Source organism: Narcine bancroftii, chromosome 6 (genome assembly GCF_036971445.1).
Source record: "Narcine bancroftii isolate sNarBan1 chromosome 6, sNarBan1.hap1, whole genome shotgun sequence".
Classification (NCBI taxonomy): domain Eukaryota; kingdom Metazoa; phylum Chordata; class Chondrichthyes; order Torpediniformes; family Narcinidae; genus Narcine; species Narcine bancroftii.
Window position 1 is genome coordinate 66,261,870 of NC_091474.1, and position 22,084 is coordinate 66,283,953.

Genomic DNA, 22,084 nt, shown 5'->3' on the forward strand with positions numbered 1-22,084 from the left:
TGAAGGTTACAAGAAGATATCAACAGGATGCAGAGTTGGGCAGATGGATTTCAATCCGGATAAGTGTGAGGTGATGCATTTTGGAAGGACTAACCAGAAGGCTGAGTACAGGGTTAATGGTCGGTTACTTAAGAGTGTGGATGAACAGAGGGACCTTGGGGTACAAATCCCTCAAGGTCAACGCACAGGTTGATAGAAGAGTTAAGAAGGCCTATGGGATGCTGGGCTTCATTAATAGGGGGAATGAATTCAAGAGTAGAGAGGTCATGTTGCAACTCTACAAATCTCTGGTGAGATTTGTGCTCAGTTCTGATCACCTCATTATAGGAAGGATGTGGAAGCCATGGAGAGGGGGCAGAGGAGATTTATCAGGATGTTGCCTGGATTGGAAAACATATCTAATGAGGCAAGGTTAGCAGAGCTGGGATTTTTTTCTTTGGTGTAGAAAGATGAGAGGAGACTAATAGAGGTCTACAAGATTATGAGAGGCATAGATAGGGTGAACAGCCAGCACCTGTTACCCAGGGCAGGATCAGCAAATACCAGAGGACATGTGTACAAAGTGAAGGGAGGGAAGTTTAGGGGAGACATCAGGGGTAAGTTTTTTACACAGAGAGTTGCGGGGGCCTGGAATGCCTTGCCGGGGATGGTGGTGGAGGCTGAAAAATTTGGGACATTTAAGAGGCTCTTAGACACATGGATGAAAGAAAAATAGAGGGTTACAGGATAGGGAGGATTTAGTACTTTTGTCTTGGGGTTATAAGTCGACACAATATTGAGGGCCTGTACTGTGCTGTCATGTTCTATGTTCTTGCTGGAAGCAAATTGTGTCTGATAAATGTGGTCAAAGTTTTGAATGACAGAACAGGGTTGAGGGTTGAAGAGGGTGGTGTTTGGGCACATGGACTATTTGATAGAGAACTGCATTGCAGACTTGCTCATAAAGTTGAAGGGCCCAGAATTAAAAGGGCAGCAGCCACAGGGAAGGGTAAACAAGAGTTGAGTTGAACAATGGGTGGTCTCCAGAAGATAATTTGAGCACCACTGTCCTTCTGCATGTTACCAGAGGTAGAGAGGATGATGGTGGGGATGTTTTTGTAGCGGGGAACCCATGGCTTCACATTAGGAGGGCGATGCTTTCAGTTTATCACCTGCCAACATAGGAGGTATGATGAGTAAATCTGCAGATTGCACCAAATTCTGCAGGAGTTTGATAATTAAGAGGGTCGTCCTGGATTACAGGGTGATATTGATCAGTTGGTGAGATATGCAAATAGAGGTTAATCCTGGTATGTGCAAAATGACAAAATAAGATATGGTTCCAGAAAGGGAAGTGGAAGGTGATGTGGTCTGGGAGGGAGAGTGCAAGAGGAAGTGGGTTATAGAGCAAGATGACTTTGTTCAAACCATGACTGTAACAACCATTTGGGATATGAAGCGAGAAATCTCAGCCAGGTAGAAGGCATTATTCAGCAAAGGTGCAATGAGCCATTCATCATTGCGTCCTTGCCCTCAGGGCCTTTATAAGCATGCACAGTGAGATTCGGATTTCACATTTATTACCAGAGTCCAGATTTTCCTTCATAATATCCAACTACTGTCAATGTCATTCGCAATCAGTGACTTCTCCACAATCTCCATCAGTATTGAAGCACCACAGGGGCTGCGTTCTTAGCCCCCTGCTGCACTTACTTTATACCTACGACCGTGTGGCTCGGTACAACAACAAAAACACCATCTACAAATTTGCCAACTCTTAGCATCACATGCAACGCTAAGATTCTTTTTCCACTAATTGGTAGTGGAAAAAATAAACTGCACACGGCATAAAACATGTAAACAAACTGTAAACAGATAATGTAAACAAACTGACTGTTCAATACAGAGAGAAGAAAAAGAAAATCAAAGTGCACAAGTAAGAGTTCTTCAATGATTGAAGTGGTTGTTGAGGAGTCTGATGGGGAGGGGTGGCAGCTATTCCCGAGTCTGGTGGTGCAAGTCTTGTGGCATCTATACCTCTTTCCTGATGGCAGCAGCGAGAACAGACCGTGCGCTGGGTGGTGAGGGTCTTTGATGATTGCTGCTGCTCTCCGATGGCAGCGTTCCTTGTAGATGTACTCCGCAAACTCCTGAGGAAATAGAGATGCTGTCGTGCTTTCTTCACGATGCCATTGGTGTGTTGCATCCAGGAAAAATCCTCCAAGATAGTGACTCCCAAGAACTTAAATTTGCTCACCCTCTCCACCTCTGATCCCCCAATGATCACTGGATTGTACACCACTGGCTTTCCCTTCCTGAAGTTGACAATCTCTCCTTAGTTTTGGTGACATTGAGTGCAGGGTTGTTGTTGGGGCACCATTCAGCCAAGTTTTCAGTCTCCATCCTGTACGCTGACTCATCTCCTTCCTTTATACAACCCACTACCATGGTATCGTCGGCAAATTTGTAGATGGTGTTTTTGTTGTTGTACCGAGCCACACGGTCGTAGGTATAAAGTGAGTGCAGCAGGGGGCTAAGAACGCAGCCCCTGTGGTGCTTCAATACTGATGGAGATTGTGGAGAAGTCACTGATTGCGACTGACATTGACAGTAGTTGGATATTATGAAGGAAAATCTGGATGGCAAGATGATAGGATCTACAGATTGAGCATTGGGATAGCAACGAAAACAGGAAGTTACTCCCAGAGTTCTTATTTGGTGGGATGATAAGTGAGTAAATTAATGCCCACTTGGATTGTGGTTTTGGAGGAGAAAGAGGCATGTGCCCCAGTGAGTCCTTTGGGGATGTCTGGGAATATACAGAGATGATCTCAGAGGAACAAAGGTAGAAAGGTAGATAGATTGAATGGTGTGTATTTGGGATAATGACGGTGAAGGCAAAAGAAAAGGTATGATGACAAAGGGTGGATTTAGAAGTAAGGGGAGAGTGGATCAGATTGGGGAGGGGCGTGGTGGAGGTTGAAGTGGTGGGCTCTGGTTGAAAGTTTGGTCTTACTACTTGCAATTCTGTGAACCAGCCATCCTTTTTGTTCATCAATGTGACTGATTTCAATCATATGTTTCAGGTAGCAAACACAAAGAAGGAAACCATGTTTGCTTGGTACAAAGATTTTGTGGCAATTCATGCGGAGGAGCCGCCCAATGTTGAGACAGGGGAATGCAAGTTCCTCATTTCAGAGGTAAGGAGAATCATGCACATCACCGCTTGGGCCAGTTTTGTTGCCCTGGTTTGATTGTATTATGATCAATGAAAATCAACCACAAATACCTTTGTCAGGATTAATAATGAAGATAAATCTGTCCCCGATTGGCCTTGATTTGTACAAAACTTCCTGATTATTCCTCTGGTGCTGGCTCACTCTGCCTCATCCTTCCCACTCCACTCCTTACCCCCCCCCCCATCTACCCCTTAGAGCTGCCCATTTGTTCCATCCCTGACCCTCAGATACTCTCACCCCCCTCCCTTTTCTGAATTCCTACCTGTCACCTCACCGTCTGACTTCACCAATCCTCTACCTCCCCCTCTGACTTCTACAACCCTCCACTTCCCCCTCCCCCGTGATTGCACCCCACCCTCCTCCCCTGACACCCTCCTCTGCACTGACCCCTGCTTGGTCTTTACTAACCCCTCTGACCTTCCCTTCTCAGAGACAAAACACTCAGTCCTCAGTAGTGGCCCACACCTCAATGAGTTCTGCATACACTATGATGCTGAACTCTTCTTCGGTCATCTCCTTCTCCGTGCCCACTTCTCCCACCATGATTCTCCACCCCACACTGAAGACCCTTTGTTCCACCTTGAGCCTTCTTCCTCCTCTTGGACACCTCGTTCTGCCTTCTTCCCACTCTTGATCTTTATATTTCCAACTGCCACCAAGACATCAACTATCTCAACTTCCACCCCCCTCACTTATTCTAATTTCACCCCCTTGGAATGCTCTGCCCTCCATTTTCTCCGCAACAATCCTGACCTCACAATCAAACCCGCAGACAAGGGTGGTGCTGTTGTGGTCTGGTGCACTGATCTCTATCTTGCCATAGCCAGTCAACAGCTCTGACACTTCCTCTTATCCCTTGACAGGAGCTCACCAAAGAACATCAAGCCACCGTCTCACATACTGTCTCTAACCTCATCACTTCCAATCATCTCCCTCCTAAGGGCTCCAACCTCATTGTTTCCCAACTCCATGCTGCCTGGTTCTACCTCCAACCTAAGATCTACAAACCCAATTGTCTGTAGACCCATTGTTTCCGCATGCTCCTGCCTCACCGAACTGGTATCATCTTACCTTGACTATATTTGACCCTCCACCCCAGCCCCACCCCCAAACTCTGGTCCAGTCCCTTTCCAACTACATCCACAATACCTCACGTGCCCTCCATCAATTCAACTTCCGATTTCCTGAACGCAATCACCTCATTTTCAGTATGGACGTCCAAACTCTATTCACCTCCATCCCCATACTGAAGGTCTCAAAGCACTTTGTTTCTTTCCCAGTCCCCCGAGTTCCCGTCCAACACCACCCTCCTCCACCTGGCAGGACACCCTTACTAATTGACATTCCACTTTCTCCAAATCAAAGGGGTAGCTATGAGTAACCACATGGGTCCCAGCTATGTCTACCTTTTCATTGGCTATATGGAGTAACCCTACACAGGCAAGGCTCCTTAACTCTTCCTTTGGTACATTAATGACTATATTGGTGCTGCCTCATGAACCTATGACGAGCTTATCAACTTTATCCACTTTGCTGCCAACTTCCACCCTGACTTCAAATTCACTTGGTCCATCTCTGGCAACATGCTCCCCCTTCTTGATCTCTCTGTTTTCATCTCAGGAGACAAACCTTCTTCAGACATTTTCTAGAAACCCAACTCCCAGTTACCTCGACAACACTGCTTCACTGTAACAATTCTATTCCTTTCTCTCAATCCCTCTATCTCCATTATAGATCACCTCATGTGTCCTTCTTCAAAAGTCATGGCTTTCCCTCTACCGTCATCAACTCAGCCCCTACTTACATCTCCTCCATTTCATGCCCTGGCCTCCTGTGCCTTGAGAAACAAGGACAGTATTCCCCTTGTCCTCACCTATCTTCCCATCATCCTCTGCATCCAATATATCCTCAACAATTTCCATAGCCTACAATATGATTCAATCATCAGACACATCTTGCCCTCTCCTCTGTTCTCCAGCTTCCACAGGGACTGCTCCCTCTGTGATTTCCTTGACCATTCATCCCTTCCCACTAATTCCCTCCTTGGTACCTACCCCTGTGACCACAGGAAATGCTGCACTTGCACCAACACCTCCTCCCTCACCACAATTCGGGGCCTCAAACAGTCCTTCCAACTGAAGTAACATTTCACTTGTGAATCTGCAGGGATGATCTGCTGCATCCGGTGCTCCCGTTGTGGCTTTTTCTACATCAGAGAGACTGCAAGATCATTCTGCTGAGCACCATTTCTCTGTCCACATCAATGGTGGGGTCTTCCAGTGACCAAGCATTTCAATTCTGCACCAGATATCCTCATGCAGTGCCAAATCAAGGCCACACTTAAATTGGGCACTCTCCAACCGGATGGCGTTAACATTGATTTCTCTAGTTTCCGCTAGGCCACTCTCCTGTCTCCTTTTCTTCCCCATCCCTCGGCCTCCTTTCTTCCACCTCTCAGTCCCCTTCCCTCTCCATTCAGAGAGCTATTCCCTCTCATTGTCACCTCAGCTTTTTTCTCTTCTGCCCTCCATCCATATTCACCATATATATCATATATGCATGACTACTACGTGCTGCGTACTGCGTGTGTATGTGTGCACCCTGGTCCGGTGAAACACTTTCGTTTGTCTGTAAACATACAGTCTGGTAATAATGAACTTGAAAACATCTCAGCTGATGATGTATCACCATCAATAATTAGATTTAGGTTATGGTTGAAATGTAATTTTGTGGGGTTTATATCCAGTTAAAATGACCAAAAATATTCAATCATTAAACTATGATATGGAAAATGTGTAGTCCTCTTAAACTCGGCTTGTACCTCTAATTTCAAATTCAAGTTTATCACCATTTGACTGTACGTTGCTACAAGCCCAGAGGACCCCAAAATCCTGCAGCAATAGATATTCACCAAGACAAATGGTTACTTAAACAAAAGTTGCTTTTAATTATCTTTAAACATGAACGGAATCACACTTTAACTTATCACTATTGACTTAACTCACCTAACTTAACCCCCTTCTAATTCTATGCGCACGTGTATGTAATGTCATGTAAGTTCAGAAAAGTTATTTGATTCGCAGTCCAATCTCACTTCTCATTCCTCCAAGTTCACTGGTTGCAGGCAATTCTTATGCTGTACACATAATTTAACATTTATAAAGTTTACCAGGCTTTGGTTACCGCTCAGGAAGGTTCTTGTCGATTTTCAGAGAGAGACTTGTTGTTCCTGGACACCCACAACTGATTCCTTGTAACCAGCCACTTCAGTGTCTTGCTGAAGACACTTTCCGCATTGGGGTTTTCTAGATGATAACCTCTTTCTTTCAGGTCACCACAGAGTTCCTTTATGTTTCGCTTATTTCAAGTGAAACATTAGGCAGCCATTCCTCTCCTCTTGCATTAACCACAAGGGCTTTGACCAGCACTCAAAACCTGTCTTCCAAATGGAGTTTTTCCATAAGCTTGCCAGCTTGTCCTGTTCCAGTCCCAGTTGCTGCTGCTGTCTGTAAAACTGCAGAACTGATCTCTCTCTCCGAGAGAAATCCTGTTTGACTCTCTCTGCTTGCAAAACCACATGACCCTCTTAGAACAGCGAGTTCCACTCCAGACAGCCTGTGGCTCTGATGAGTTCTTTCATCTGTGGCCTTTTTGTAAACAACAATCCATTAGTGAAGTCTCTTGGGCATTCTCCAAAGCTTTTACAAAGGCTCTTTGTGCCGGCCTGTCTAGAATGAGCAGAGCTCCAGTATTTTAAATAAGATCTGTTTTAAAGGCCTACACTAACAAACCTTCCCCAATTTATCTCCCAAGAACATTTCTATATACAATACAAACACCACATAATCTGTCAGTGTGTCCAACCTGATGAAGCAGCATTTCTTCAGACCACAGTGCACACAATACACAGCACAGAATAATCACAGACATACATAAATCTATAATTTTAAATAAATAGTTTAGGGTAATTTGCTTGGTTACAGGATGCTGTTCATCATTCTCACAGCCTGTGGGAAGAAGCCATGCACCAGCCTGGCAGTCCTGATTTTGATGCTCCTGTACCTCCTTCCTGATGGCAGAAGGTCAAAGACACTGTGTGCCAGATGGATGTGTCTTCAATATTTCTTTGATCCCTAATTAAGCAAAGCTCCCAGTAAATATTGTCACTAGAGGAAAGGGAGATCCTTCTTTTTCAATCTTTTGAAAAAAATATTGGATATTTAGTGGCGGCTACACTGCTCTTGAAAGAACACACACAACCAGACAGATTGAGCTCAGTGAGCAGACTAGTTTATTGCAGGCTGCTGGGCTGCACTTTTACTCCCAACCCGGACCTGGCTGAGAACCGCGCTGGAGGATGCTGATGTGACCTTGGCATCACGTTATACCCCAGCGCGGGTTTCTGAGCCCCGTGCTGGAAGAAAGGGAAACCCCTGACGACGCCAGTTTGGCCGGCTGCCCCACCACATGGCTTACAAGCGGGGCCGGTTTGCCTGCCTTGTGGTGAGCCGCCACAGATACATGATATTTAGTTCAAATAACAATAAATTAAAAATACAGATAGTTAACGACAGTAAACAAGATGCGTATGAACCATGTTGATTTTAAAAAAATATGAATGATGTAATTTCTAACCCCAACCTAGTATCTGAACGATTACAGTCAAACCCAGGTGTTAACTACTAATTTCAAAACTAATAGGTTCCAAAAAAAAAGAAAAGAAAATTAGTAGTGACCAAAAATTTTGAAAGTTTTTAAAAATAAAAAGAAAATGTAATACTCATTGGAGTAGTTGAGCACCTACTGGAAAAGAGAGATGCCACCAAATCCAGTAACTATTGTGTCTGTGTGGGGTGGGGGGGAGGGCAATATCTTTCCACCGCAGCAAAATGAGCCTCCTGGTAATTAGGGAAGCTCAAGCAACCATGTGGGATTGAGATGGAGTCAAAATTGAGTCGGTTGATCCACTCGTTCCAAAACTAGCAATATAAAGGGGCTTGGAGATAGATTGATATCTAGAATTAAAGATAGGGTCGTAAATGCCTCTTTCCAGTAGTGACAAAGGGAGGGACATCGACAGAACATATGATATGAAGGACCTTCCTGAGCTGTCCACTTATCACATTTAGAGGATATATTGGGTTAAAATGTAACTAATTGAACTTTGAAGTAGTGGGCTCTATGAACCACTTTAAATTGTAATAAGGAATATCTGGTACAGAGAGGGGATGAATGTACGTGGACTGCCATCATCTTCAGTAAGGAAAGGGAGATCTTCAGTTATTTGGATGATCCTCTGTATGGACTTTCACTTCAAAGATTTGCAGCTACCATACCAATACTTTTATTAACTAAAAATGCAGTTTTGAATTGCCATTAAATCACTAAAGTATTAGCATTCAGAATGCAATTCATAGTTTTTTAAATTGCTATACTCTGTCAACAGCTCTTGAATGCTTGAGTTTTATTCGAGGAGGGTTCACTGCACAAAGTTCTGCAGGATAAGGCATGTCATTGCATTGGTGGAGACAGTCTGTTAGCTCCGATCTCATAGGCCCATCCTCCCCTAGCCACGGGCCAGCTTTCTGTGCTGTATCTCAGCAGCACAGCTTGATCCCACAACCTCCTATTGTCCTATCCTATCCTCAGCCAGGCATGACCACTCAACGAGTGGCACCAAGGTGGTCAAACACTGTCTCCGTTTGAATTTAAAAAATCTTCTTTCTTTTAGTTCTCTAGGAAGGATATGGGCGAGTACAAAATGACACTCAAAGATGATAAAGGGCAGGATATCTCCGTACTGGAGGTGGCTGGCAAAGGTACAGTTCACGGTGTTGATCTCCCAAATACGGGCTAAGAAGTGGAAGGCTGAACTTTGTCATCACCCATCTGACGTCTGGCAAACTTAATGAGAGTGATCTGCTTTGGAATTTATGGTTGGTGGGTGCTAGAGGGGAGACAGAAGGAATGGAGACTGAAGGAATGGGGTGGTTGGTTTACATCACTTCATGTGACCTGCTGAGTTTCTTTTCGTTTTGAGAATTGAGATATTTATGACCACACTTTAAATGAACAAATTAAATAATGGTACGGCTGAGTGTCTTTCACTCAACAGACAAACATATTGAAAGGGTAGAAAATTCTGTGCAGGTCAGGAAGATTCTCTGGGTGGGAACCGTTGAAGCTTTTGGATGAAGACTCTCAAGTTTTCACCATCTGCATTTGGTTGGTATTCCTGGGTATCATGAATTTCATTTGAGTAAACACTGCAGATCAGGTCAATACACATTCTAATATCCTTGTCCCAAAAATCTGTGGTCCTTCTGTTGTAATTTTACAGAGTTGTTGGCCTTAAAATGATGGAAAACAACTTCTTTTGCAGGGAGTGCTATATTGGCAGATCAAACCATCAGTGCCATAATTTACTCACCCTGTTTCCCTCTGCTCTTGCACTCCTCCATCCTCTCTCCCACTTCCCCAATTCCCCATTCCCTCCACATTACCCCTAACTAATCCTTTCCTTCTCTTACCCCATCGTTCCCTCTTCCTCCTTCCCTTCTCTCCCTCCTGCCTTGCCCTTTGCTTCCCTTCTCTCCCCTTCCCCCACACTCCCTTGTCACCCTCTCTATTCCTTCCATCATCTGTGTGCTCCACACGGTGTGGGATCCGGTGACTGTGTGTTCCACATGGTGTGGGATCCGGTGACTGTGTGTTCCACACGGTGTGGGATCTGGTGACTGTGTGTTCTGCACGGGTGTGGGATCTGGTGATTGCCTGTGTTCTGCACGGGTGTGGGATTCGGTGATTGCCTGTGTTCCGCACGGTGTGGGATCCGGTGACTGTGTTCTGCACGGTGTGGGATCCGGTAACTGTGTGTTCCACACGGTGTGGGATCCGGTGACTGTGTGTTCTGCACGGGTGTGGGATCCGGTGACTGCCTGTGTGTTCGGCACAGTGTGGGATCCGGTGAATGTCTATATGCTCCACAAAGTATAAGATCCTGGTGTTCCTGCCACCAGCCCTGTGATCCATGTGGTGTGGGATCTCCTGAATTAACCAGTGAAGTGAAAACCCTTTTTCTGATGGCTTAAGATTGATTGTGCCCCTGTGTGCTTTGTGAGTGTTGGCCAACAACAATGCTCACAGGGTAGTGTGGGTGGGATGAGGCAGACTTGATGGGACAGTGGGCATACTGAGTGTGGGGTGAACAGCGCGATGAACCAGGTCCCTGGAGAATGTTGTGCATCTATATCACACTGATGTTTGCCAATATAGTAAAAGGAAGTGATTGTGTAAAGAGCAAACACATTTTATATCATTGTATTAAACATTCATACAGTCAACGATAGACTGAAATGTGCACTGTTCTCTCTCTTTCAGTGTACGAGGAAATAGTCCAGGAGATTAGCAGAATCAGTGGTAAGTGTCTCTTTCTCCAACTCAGACTGAGTCATGGAATGGGAGAGAACAGAAAGCCCATGTCCTTTTTCCTGTTCCAATCTTGTTTTACCTGCATTGGGACCCTTTCTTTTTCCACCTTCCCTGTTTAAGTGCCTATCTAAATGCCTTTCACGCAGCAACTGTATCTGATTCCCCCTACCTCCTCTGGAAGCAAGTTCCAGATGTCGAACATACCTGTATTTTTAAAAATTGTTTTCCTCTACTCCATCTCACCTCAAGCCTCCTGCCCCGTTGCCCCTACCATGATGATCCTGCCATGTCTGTTACTGACTGGAGCTTGCTTTTCACAGCACCACAGGTTGCTGCTATTGTCGGGGAATTTTACACCCGCTCAGGGAGTCATACAGTGACATGGGTTGGAAACGGCTCAACCTTTTCAAGATTCAATTTATTGTCATGTAATAAAACAGTGTCATATTACACAAAATTGCTTTTGCCTGCTGTGAGGTGGACAGGTTCGCCATTGGCAGAAATTGTCTAAAGTGCCTCTTATAGTCAGTGAGAGGGAGAGAAGCGAAAGAGAGTTCCCCCCAGTCACCGAGTGTCCGTGGATTTGCCTCCAGTGCTCCCGCAGCCTCCGCAACCACACAGACTCCAGATCAAACCTGGCAACCCAAACTCCGGATCCGAACCTCTGACACGATTTGGAATCAGCACCCTCGGCACCTCTTCGCATCCTGGTTCCAATACCTCCCACTCACACGAATCCTACATTAATAACATAGAATATTACAGCACAGTACGCATCCTTCAGTCCACGATGTGGTGCCAAACTATGTAAACCTACTACACAATAATCTCACCCTTCCTTCCCTCACACCCATAACCCTTTACATTTCTTGCATCCATAAGAGTCATTTGACTGTCCTTGCTGTACCAGACTCCACCACTGGCAATGCATTCCAGGCACTCACTCATTTCTGTGTATATATTAAAAAAACAACTGACATCTCCCCTGAACTTTTCTCCATCATCTGAAACAGATGTCTTCTAGTATTTGTTATTGTCATCCAGGGAAAATGTTACTTCTGCCCCTCATAATTGTATACACCTTGATTAAGTCACCTCTCATCCATTGTTGCTCCAAAGAGAAAAGCCCCAGTTCTGTCAGCCTTGCTCCATAATATGGCATATTCTCCAATCTAGGCCACATCCTGGTAAATTTTTAACCTGCTGCTCCTCTGGCCAAAGTTCCATTATTGTCACATGACACCACATTTCAAATGTAACAGACCTGAAATTCTTTAATTTTGTCTCCCGTAAGGAAGGCAGAGAGTTGCCACTTTGTCAGGCGCCCCTCACAGAAATGAGTCCCCAGCAAGGAACAAACTCACACTTTGTCACAAAACAGTATGTGTGTTAATTTAAGTGTTCACTTTCAGGTCTGTCTGCTTCTGAGCTGAAGATAAAGTGCACTCCTGAAGGAATAAGGATTCTGTCCTTCTTAAAGTACTACATGGAAGATATGAAGGTGTTCTGGTACCACAAGTAGGTGCATTATAGAATAAGGGGATAGTGTCATTAAAGAGAGGGTGGTGGCAGTCAGCAGAATGGTCTACTTGTCCTGTTCACTATAAGCAGTCAGGGAGAGGACACGTGTCCACAGCAGCCACGTCTGCAGGAAGTGTGTCGCCTTGCTGCTTCTCTGTCTCACTGGGGCAGGTGGACTTACTGAGGGGTGCACAGGTTCAGGTCAACAGGCAGGTGACCTACCAGGAAGGGCAGGCAGGTAGTTTCGGCCTCCCCTCTCTACCAGATATACTTCTTTGAGGACTCTTTTCTTGGGGGGGGGGCAGTTTTCTCTTGGGCAAATGTGCAGGTGCTCTGCGGCACCACAATCGGTCTGTTGTGAAATTGGTTAGAGCAAAGTGGCAGGGAGTGTCTTTCGTCAGGGGTGCAGATAGGTATTTCTGTGGCCACGAGCAAGTCTCCAGTATGGTGTGTTGTCTCCCTGGTGCCAGGACCAAATTTGCCTCTAAGATTTTGAGGGCCATGTTTTTAATGCACGGTGTGGGTATGTGGAATGAGCTGGTGGAAGAAGAGGTGGAGACAAATGATGATATTTTAAAGATATTTGGACTAGAACAAAGTGGACAGATACTGGTGTCATCTGGCAGATGGGATTTGTATTGATAGGTATCACACTGGGCATGAATATGGGGGCCCAGAGAACCCATTTTCATGCTGTGCAACTAAATTATTTTGTTATTGTTTGCATTCAGAGATTCAAAGATTGCCTCTTCTGAGAAAATGAGAATTGGTGGAAGCAATGAGCAGGTGTGGATGCAGATCTGTGAGCCAACTGATAAAGACAAGGGCAAATACATGATGGAGATTTTTGATGGCAAAACATCTTACAAACGGAATCTGGACCTTTCAGGAGAGGGTAAGGAACTCACTTATCTATAGGGATCATCTACCACATTCTGTGCTTCTGATGCAGCTTCCTCTACATCGGGAAGAGTGGATGCAGACTTTTGCTCTGTCCAGTGCAACAGCGAGGATCTCCCAGTAGCCAACCATTTCAATTCAATTCCACACGTTATTCCCACACTGACATGCCTATCCATGGCCTCATGCACTGTCTTGAGGAACAGCACTCTCCAACCAGATGGCATGAACATTGACCTCCATTAACCCCCACCCCATCTCTCTCCTTCCCTGTCCCTCTGTCTCCTTTCCTCCAGTTCCCTATCGTTGTCCTACCAGAGAGCTGTTCTCTCCCCATATCACTTTTCAACTTTTTTTTTCTTCCACTCTATTGCCTCTTACCTGTTAGTCTGTGCTCCTCTCTCTGCCCCTTCCTTCCTCCCTCCCTCCCCCACATCCCCAAGATTTTAATCAGACCCCTGCCTGTTTTTGCTTCCACTTAACGAAGAGCCCGGCCCTGAAGCATTGGTTACCCTTTCATTCCTGTGGATGCCATGTGACCTGCTGAATTTTTCCAGCACGCTTGTGTCCTGCACTGGACTCCACCATCTGCAGAGTTTCTTGTTTAACTCCATACGTGATGTTTCTAGAGTTGAGCAGTCGATGCTGTGCGCTCCCCTTTCTGCTACAGCTCTTGAGCAAGTTTGTACTGCTGGAAGCAGAATTCACCAGGCTGGGGGAGAGACCCAAAGTGAATCAAACCGTTGTAAAATGACAAGTTGTCCATCTTGAAACAGGACTGAAGCAGTGCTGATGGTCAAACTCCTGAGAAAAGGTTGGGTTCCGGCATCCAGATTTAGTGGCAGGCAAGCCTTCATTCAAAGGGCATGTCCTCCCACTCCCTCACAAGGAGTAGCCTAGTGCTATTCCATAACCAGCAAGCGCTTAAGCCTGGATGAGCAGCCCCCGATGTACAGACAAGTTTTCCTTCACCAGGCTCTGTAACTAGCATGTAGTTGCTAGGGCAAGTGAGTTCATTGCTGAGGCCATGGCACCACATGAGTCCGGGGAGGAAGTTAACACACCCACGAGTACCTCCGCTTTCTACCGAGGTGTCTGAAGCACTGAAATCATGTGATTTTTGAAGTGGTTGATTTGGCCTAGCCCATGGCTGTGACTTCTGATCGCCGAGGCGATTGATCAGAGTTGGAGATTTGCTCACTCCACAGGTAGAACCATAGTACAGCACAGAAACAGACTCTTTGGCCCATCTAGCCTCATCCCATTGACCTGCATACGCCTCCCATCCATGCACCGATCCAAATGTTTCTTGTATGTCAAAATTGAGCCTGCATTCACCGTTCTAGCTGGCAGCTCGATTCACACTCTCACAAGTCTCTGCATGAAGAAGTTGTCCCTGATGCTCCCTTTAAACATTTCACTCCTAACCCATGTTCTTGATTTCTTGTCTCACCCAACCTCAGTGGAAAAAGCCTGCTTGGTTGGTGGTTATGTGATTGGAAGTGGCGCTGGGATGTCCTCCGTTGAATTTCTGCTGCTCATCTGGCCTCGACCACCAACTCTAGACACTGACAATAAGGGGGCTGTATCGACTGCAGGACCTTGCCTGCTTCAGCAGCCTGCCCCATACGCCTTTCTGTTTGGACACCGTTGTGATGGAGGAAGTGTGCCTGTCATGTTCTGTGCAGCATGCTCTCACAAACAAAAGGCACAGATGGGCCATATCTTGGCATCTCTGGTGGTATTCTTTGAAATAACATCTCAGGAACATTTGAGAGGTGGTTGAGTTAGCCCCTTTCACACCGCCAAACAAAGTGGGTTGAACCGGCCAAATTTAGCGGGTCCATGAAGCGTGAAGGGTCCCAACTGGACAGGGTGAGTAAAGATCAACTGGGCTCTTGACTCTTGATGGGGGAGGGTGTCAGAGTCCAGCTGACTAAACTCGTTAATCGCTCTACCAGGTACCATTAGTGCCTGCAGGTAGTATTACAAGTATTTAAGCACAGGTATGTGCTGACTGCTCCACTGGCCGCCCTGTGAGATATAACTGCACAGTAATATTTCATTCGCCGGCCGGTGGAGCTGTCACAGAGCGGCCAGCGGGGCTGTCAGAGCGTGGCCGGAGGAGCTGTGAGCGTGTACCTGTGCTTTAAATTATACCAAGATTACTTATGATACCTAATACAATGCAATGTTATGTAAATAGTTATTATTCTCTATGTTTAGGGAATAATGACAAGCTGGTCTGTGGGGTTGTCCCAATTTGAACAATCTGAAGCCCACTGCGGTAGATTTTCCCACGGTCTTTTATACATTGAGTGCATATGTGCTTTATTCCCGCTACCTATTCACGGCCTTGCGAGAGTAAAATGTCACACAGGATGTCACCGCTGGAGGTGGGGCCCCCCCATAGAGATCCAGATGAACCAGGTAAATCATGGTCCAGTGTGAATGGCTTCTCAGGTACTGCATGCCTGATAAGTTTACCTGCTTCCTGGGAGGCTTGGCAGTGTGCACGCTTAGGTCCACTCGTATCACACTGCGCAGGAACTTGAGAAACAAGCAATAAATTACTTGTTAATTGCACCAAAATATCCAGATTGTTTTTGTTGGTTTGATGCATGCAAAGGAGGCACGAATGCATGCTAAGATGTCTTTTATTTACCCTGCAGCTTATACTGAAGCATACAATGAATTCCAGAGACTCAAGTAAGTGTCAATGTCCTCTTGCCTGTTTCATTAATCCTTATGATATTGATGCTATGTCCTTGTCTTGTAACGACCACATTTTACTAAATTCCATTTTCTAACTCATTTACAGAGCTGCAGCTTTTGCAGAAAAGAGTAAGTCCTCGATTCTTGCTATTTATTAAACAGTAATAATGCAAAATGCACAGGGTCAAAATTTATAACACCAATTAATATTGATTTTCTCATTCGAGATCGTGGCAAAGTAATAGGAGGATTGCCTGATGTGGTCACTATTATGGAAGGCAAGGTAAGATCAATGAATCGTTGGAGTAGAGGGAAGGTGGTGGGGGGGGGGGGTGGGGGGGGATGGTGAATTCACTACACCAGTGCTCCCTCCAGCCATCCCTGGAGTGGGGAACACCGATTACATCAAAGAGCCCCTCTCTAGAAAGTGTAATCCTCTGCATTACTGTTCCCTCCTTTCTCTGTTCCCTTCCTTCTCTCTTCCCCTAATGCCATGCTTCCATAAAACTTGAGAAACAGCATCACTTCAACCAGTTAAACGGGAAAGTCTGCTCAGGCCCAAAACCTTAGTTGTCCAATGCTGTGTAGCCTGCTATACTTTACTCAGCCAATCTCACCATCTTCCGCCACCCAAAGAACAATTGTGAGTGCAGGAGCCTAAAAAATGTAACAGGTACACTAGAGCTAAACTTAAATGACAAAGTCTGCCTACGGCGGCATCAAGCTTATTGATGCTATGTCCAGCACTCAGCAGGTCATGCAGAATCCATAGGAAGTCAAAGGTAATTGTTTTTTTAAATGTAGACATACAGCACGGTAACAGGCCTTTTTGGCTCATGAGTCCATGCCGCCCAATTTACACCCCATTAACTTACATCCTGGTGTGTTTTTGAAGGGTGGGAGGAAACCAAAGCCCCTGGAGGAAACCCACGCAAACACGGGGAGAACGTACAAACTTCTTAGAGCGCAGGATTCGAACCACAGACCAGTCCCAATCGCTGGCGCTGTAACAACGTTGCACTAACCACTACACCAACCATGCTGTGACTGTTTTTCTTGTATCTGACGAAGGGCCCAGGCCTGAAACAGTTGTTACCAGGGGTGCAGTACTGCTGGAGCTCACCAGAGTGCCGCTCTGGCACATCAGGGGGCCCCTCCAGCACCTCATTATCGTCGTTTTTGGTGAACTCTAACAACTTTTAAAAAAATTAAGCACTGCACCCCTAGTTGTGACCTGTTACTTCCTTTGGATGCTGTGTGACTTGCTGAGTTTCTCCAGCACATTTGGGTACTGCAGCAACAACGGAACTCTCGTTCTCACAATAGACTCTGCTTCCAAGCTGTGCTGAATCTGAGCATTCTCAAACCTTGCTTCGAGATCTGAACCGCTGTGATAATTCACTGAAACAGCTGAATCAGAAAAGGAGATTGCTGTATTGAGAGAAGTAGGGACATTAAAGATGCTTGCAGAAAATGCACCTTCCTTCTAGGCCTATCAATTCAGAAAGGGCTGGACTATCTTCATGGGGGGGGGGGTTAAACAAGGAGTATGCAAGTGCTGGAGAACTGAAAAATGCACAAAAGAGCTGGAGGAAGGCAGCAGGTCAGGGAGCATCCATGGGAAGTGGCAGACAGTTGAGGTTTCAGGCCTCCAGCGGTTTGTTTTTATTCTTCCAGACTATTTTCCAGGAATCATTTAAACCAGGGGTTTTCAAACTTTTCCAATCACATCCTACTTTTAAGTAATCCTGATTCCATTGATGCTCTGTGATTAGTAAGGGATGGCTTAAGGTGGGATGTGGATGGAAAATGTTTGAAAACCACTGTTTTAATCGTCCCTCATTGACTCGTTCTGTGCAGGGTTTCAGAACTCTAAAGGAAATGGGCCAATGACAATTTTTCTCAAGCAAAATATTTCAGAAACAATTGGGTCTGAAGCAATGGTTCCCTTCATCAGGAGACAAGAAAATCTGCGGATGATAGGGTCTAGTGCTTTACACAAGCAAGCTGGAAAATCTCAGCAGGTCATGGATAGGAGGGGACTAGAGGGGTATGGACCGGGTGCTGGTCAGTGGGACTAGGAGGGTGGGGATTTGCTACGGCATGGACTAGTAGGGCCAAACTGGCCTGTTCTGTGCTGTAAGTGGTTATATGGTTATATGGTCACGCAGCATCCATGGGAAGTGGAGGGTAACCGATGTACTAGGCCCGAGCCCTTTGTTGGGAATGTAGAAAATCAAGTAGATGCCTCATTAAAAATGTGGGGAAGGAACCTGTACATACAAGGCCTGTGACATTGGAGGCTGTGGCAGTGAAGGTTTGTTAAATGCTGACTCCTCCTTTGTTCCAGACACTGCGTCTCACTTCAACTGTGTTTGGAGACCCAGTTCCTCAGGTGACCTGGCTCAAGAACGACAAGGACCTGGAGCTGAATGAGCACCTCAGTGCAACTCTCGAGCAGGGCAAATTTGCTTCACTGACCATCAAAGGTGTCACCACGGAAGATTCGGGGAAGTATGGCATTAACGTCAGGAACAAGTATGGTGGCGAGACAATCGACGTGACTGTAAGTGTCTACAAACACGGAGAGGCAATACCTGAGGTGAAGAGGGGGGTTGTTGCCCCTCCTTCAGCTCCCAAGCCTGCAGAACCACCAAAGAGTTCAAAGTCTGAGAAAAGAAAGTGATGCAATGATGAGTTAAAGTAGTTACTTACTGTAAAGTTAGCTGAAGCTGCAGTATAAACAATTACATGTGAAGCTTCGTGTAGAATCTGAACAGAGCATTAGAAAAGTCAGTCTGTTGCTCTGCATTGTACCACTTATTCTTTAGATGGTGTTCATTTTTAACTTGTCAAGTTATTTGAGAGATCTGCTCGTCCAAGCTGATGCTGTTAGTGGGTATTGACCCGGTCTTAATGTCAATCATCTTGGAGATACAGCCCAGGAGCACTGAGTCAGCAAATCTCAACTGTAGTTTTTTTTGTTATTTCTGAATGACAGCAGTCCCAGAGGAATGCAGTTTGGGAATGCATCACTTTAGCTGACTCTGGAAGTAAATTTGCATCTATCGACAGGGCAATAACACAAATCTCTCACCCTTTTAAATAATTTGTAACTTCCAAAGGGCTAGGACAAAGCAAGCTAACATCAACTTGTTAGAGTCCATTTCCACTGTAATCACTTGACTAATATTGTGTTTTGTTTGTCAAGCTTTGCACCAATAAAAATCGCCTTTCACGGCAATATTTAATCCACACTTGTACTCCTGTCTCTCACTTTTGACACGGAATGACTCTAAGATTGCATGCTTTGTAAGATCTGTCTGCCCGGGTTAGAACAGTCACTGATTCACCAGTCAGCACAATATCAATAAAGACCCTGGGCTGTGAAATGGTTCCATGTACCTTCACTAACTCCAAGGTAATTGAAGAGCTGAGTTCACTCAACATGACAGTGAAGGTGATCCAAGCTGACATCAGGATCGAGACTAACTGGGGAAGTGGGTCATGGAGCGGCAGATGGTATTTAACTCGGACAAGTGCAAAGTGCTGCACTTTGGGAGGTTGAACCAGGGCAGGACTTGCGTGATGAATAGTCGGGCCCTGGAGAGGGTCGTGGAACAGAGAGAGACTTCGGAGTACAGGTACATAGTCCCTGGAAGGTGGTGACATAGGTGGATAGGGTGGTGAAGAACACATTTGGCCCACTTGCTTTCATCGGTTAGGCCGCTGGTATAGGAGCAAGGGCAATTGGTGAGATGACACAAGTATCGTTTGTGGTTCTGTTCACCCAGCCATGGGAAAGATATTGTTACACTGGACTGGGTGCAGAATAGATTTTTGAGAATTCTACCAGGACTAGTAAGACTGAATTGTAGGTAGAGGAGAAAAGTTGGGACTGTGAGTTTTCTATCTGGAACATAGGAGGTGAAAGGGCAGGGGGTGGGGTGGGGGGGGGTGAATATTATAGAGAATCAGAAAATTATCAGTAGCACAGAAAAGGGAATAGTCACAGCCTTTTACCCAAGACAGGGTATCTACAACGAGAGGTCGTCTACTCAAGGGCAAAGATTTAAAAGGGATAAGGGGTTTCCTTCTTCGCCCAGAGTGTTTGGATCAAGCTGCCTGGAGAAATGGTGTAGGCAGGGAAAACTGTAACGTTCAAAGTACACTTGGAGAGGTCCATGAACAGGTAAAGTTTAGAAGGATATGGACTGAACACAGGCAAATGAGACCAGCTTGGTCAACATGGAAAAGTTGGGCTACTGGGCCTGTTTTGCACTGTACAACTCACACTTCTGTGGATCGTAAATATTCGTCCAGCAACCACGGGATCCTTTATATGATGCACGCTGCAGGCACAATGATTCTGAACTTCACGAACCAGGCTAAAAGGTGAAGACCCTTTTCACCAGCAAATTATATTTTTCTTTAATTGCTCATCTGCAAGATCAATATTTGATTTCCAGACACTCGAGAAGGCGCCGGTTAAAGTTTCCCCGCAACCCACGTGAACCTTGAGGTCTTGTTGGCAGACAGCGTGAAGTTGTGCGTTGAACTAATGTAAAGGTGGTGACGTCATGCATTTAACACCTTGTACCTACACCTCCAGTGATCCACTAACCCCACCTATGAGTTGGTTTGCTGCTATTTTCACTGGTAGGAAGGCAGCCATGTAGAATCTTCCCTCGAATCAATTGAAAGGGACCACACATGACTTCATTCCAGTACAGAGAAACCATCGGGTATGTCAGGGCCATGGAGCTGAATTCCACAAAGTCCACGTGATCAGATCTGCCAGCATCCGTGTGATGTCATACCTAGAAGATGGAGGAGCTCAGCGGCTCGAGCAGCACCAGGATCCCTGCTTGAAATGTTGACCATTCCTTCTCTCCCACAGATGCTGATTGACCCACCGAGTCATTTTACACGGAGCAAGACGACCTCTGACTGTTCACCAATCACACCCCCTCGCCCTTCACATAGATTCGGACGATGGATGATCTGTCTGCATCAATGGTCTTGCTCTTTAATGTAAACAGGGTTTCAGTTAAGGTGGCAAATTGATCTCTTCCCAATTCGAGCAGCATCTGTAGGAGAGAAGGAAGAGTCTACATTTCGAGTAGGAGCCTTAATGCTGCTCGGCCCTTTGAGCTACTCCAGAGTCAGCAGCTTCCCGTGTATGTCCACCAACACAGGCACTGGCCGCACCCCTGAGAACAGACCATGGCCTGTCTTTGGCATCCAAATGGTTAGTCGTTCCAAGGCTTCTGTGGCAGAGCCGCTGCCTTTCAGCCCCAGTGACCCAGGTTCAATCTCAATCTCTGGCGCTGTCTGCATGGAGTTTGCATGTCCTCCCTGCAACTGTGTGGGTTTCTTCCCATGTCCCAAAACGGCACAGGTTGAGAGCTTAACTGGCCACTGTACATTGTTTCAAGTGTGCGGGCGAGTGGTGGAACCTGGGATTAGCTGAAGACAATGTAGGTGCATTAAAGAAAGGTGCCAGTGTGAATGGGTGGTGACGGAGAGGCTGAGCCGAAGGGCCTGGTTCCATGCTTGGTAACCCTGACTTAGTGATGGAGCAAAGAATTGCTGGAGGAACTCGATGGGTCAGACGGCATCCTTGGGTGGAAATGATCGGCCAATGTTTCGGGTTGAACCCTTTGTCCTCCCCTGCATCCATCAATCAATGATTTCTTTACCAGCCCCCATTCCTCTAACATAATGAGGGCCTCCAGCAATTCCTTGTTAGCTCAAGGGTCCAGCTTCCGCAGTTCTCCGTCCTGTCGTAGGACTCGTTGAAGGCACCTGGGGTGTTGGGTGAACCTGCCTCAATGCGTCTGGCTGGCAACTCACCGTTTCCTTGCAGATGATGCTCTGGCCCAACTCTAACCCAGCATCAGTGTGTCTTGTGCATTTTCCCATCAAGGCTGGAGGTGAAACTAAGGTGAAGCAGAACTTAAGTGCCTCTAGGGAGGGTTTCTTGAAGCAGTGTGGAGATAGCTTAACCAGGAAGAGAGGCAAATGTACTGGCAAATGATCCTGGTCAGGTGATCGGCCTTTTAATAGGAGAACATATTGGGAATAATGATCACGTTTCTTGATCATTACGAATCAGGCATTGCCAAAAAGTACCAACTTGGGGAAGGGCAAATTATAACATGATTAGCCAGGACAGAAGGGAAATTAATTGGGGTAACTGTTGTCAAGCAAGTCATCTAGTAGTTGTTTAAGGACCAGCTAATTAGCAGCCATGTTCTAGTGCAAGGGACGGCAAGGTAAGGGTGATGAGAGGTTGT

The 22,084-nt window shown here is 45.9% G+C and overlaps 1 protein-coding gene across 8 annotated transcripts in view; it reads left to right on the plus strand.

Annotated features, from left to right (window-relative positions):
• The window catches only part of myom2b (myomesin 2b), a 163,846-nt gene extending 144,806 nt beyond the window's left edge, over positions 1 to 19,040 (plus strand). For all 8 annotated transcript variants that reach the window (XM_069885214.1, XM_069885211.1, XM_069885212.1 and 5 more), the window contains 9 exons: positions 3,066 to 3,179; positions 8,950 to 9,037; positions 10,599 to 10,637; positions 12,062 to 12,167; positions 12,902 to 13,065; positions 15,743 to 15,779; positions 15,892 to 15,914; positions 16,013 to 16,068; positions 18,136 to 19,040. In XM_069885214.1, the coding sequence (XP_069741315.1) occupies positions 3,066 to 3,179; positions 8,950 to 9,037; positions 10,599 to 10,637; positions 12,062 to 12,167; positions 12,902 to 13,065; positions 15,743 to 15,779; positions 15,892 to 15,914; positions 16,013 to 16,068; positions 18,136 to 18,471 (963 nt within the window). In that variant the 3' untranslated portion in view covers positions 18,472 to 19,040. The remainder of the gene's footprint in view (positions 1 to 3,065; positions 3,180 to 8,949; positions 9,038 to 10,598; positions 10,638 to 12,061; positions 12,168 to 12,901; positions 13,066 to 15,742; positions 15,780 to 15,891; positions 15,915 to 16,012; positions 16,069 to 18,135) is intronic.
• Positions 19,041 to 22,084: the final 3,044 nt, after the last annotated feature.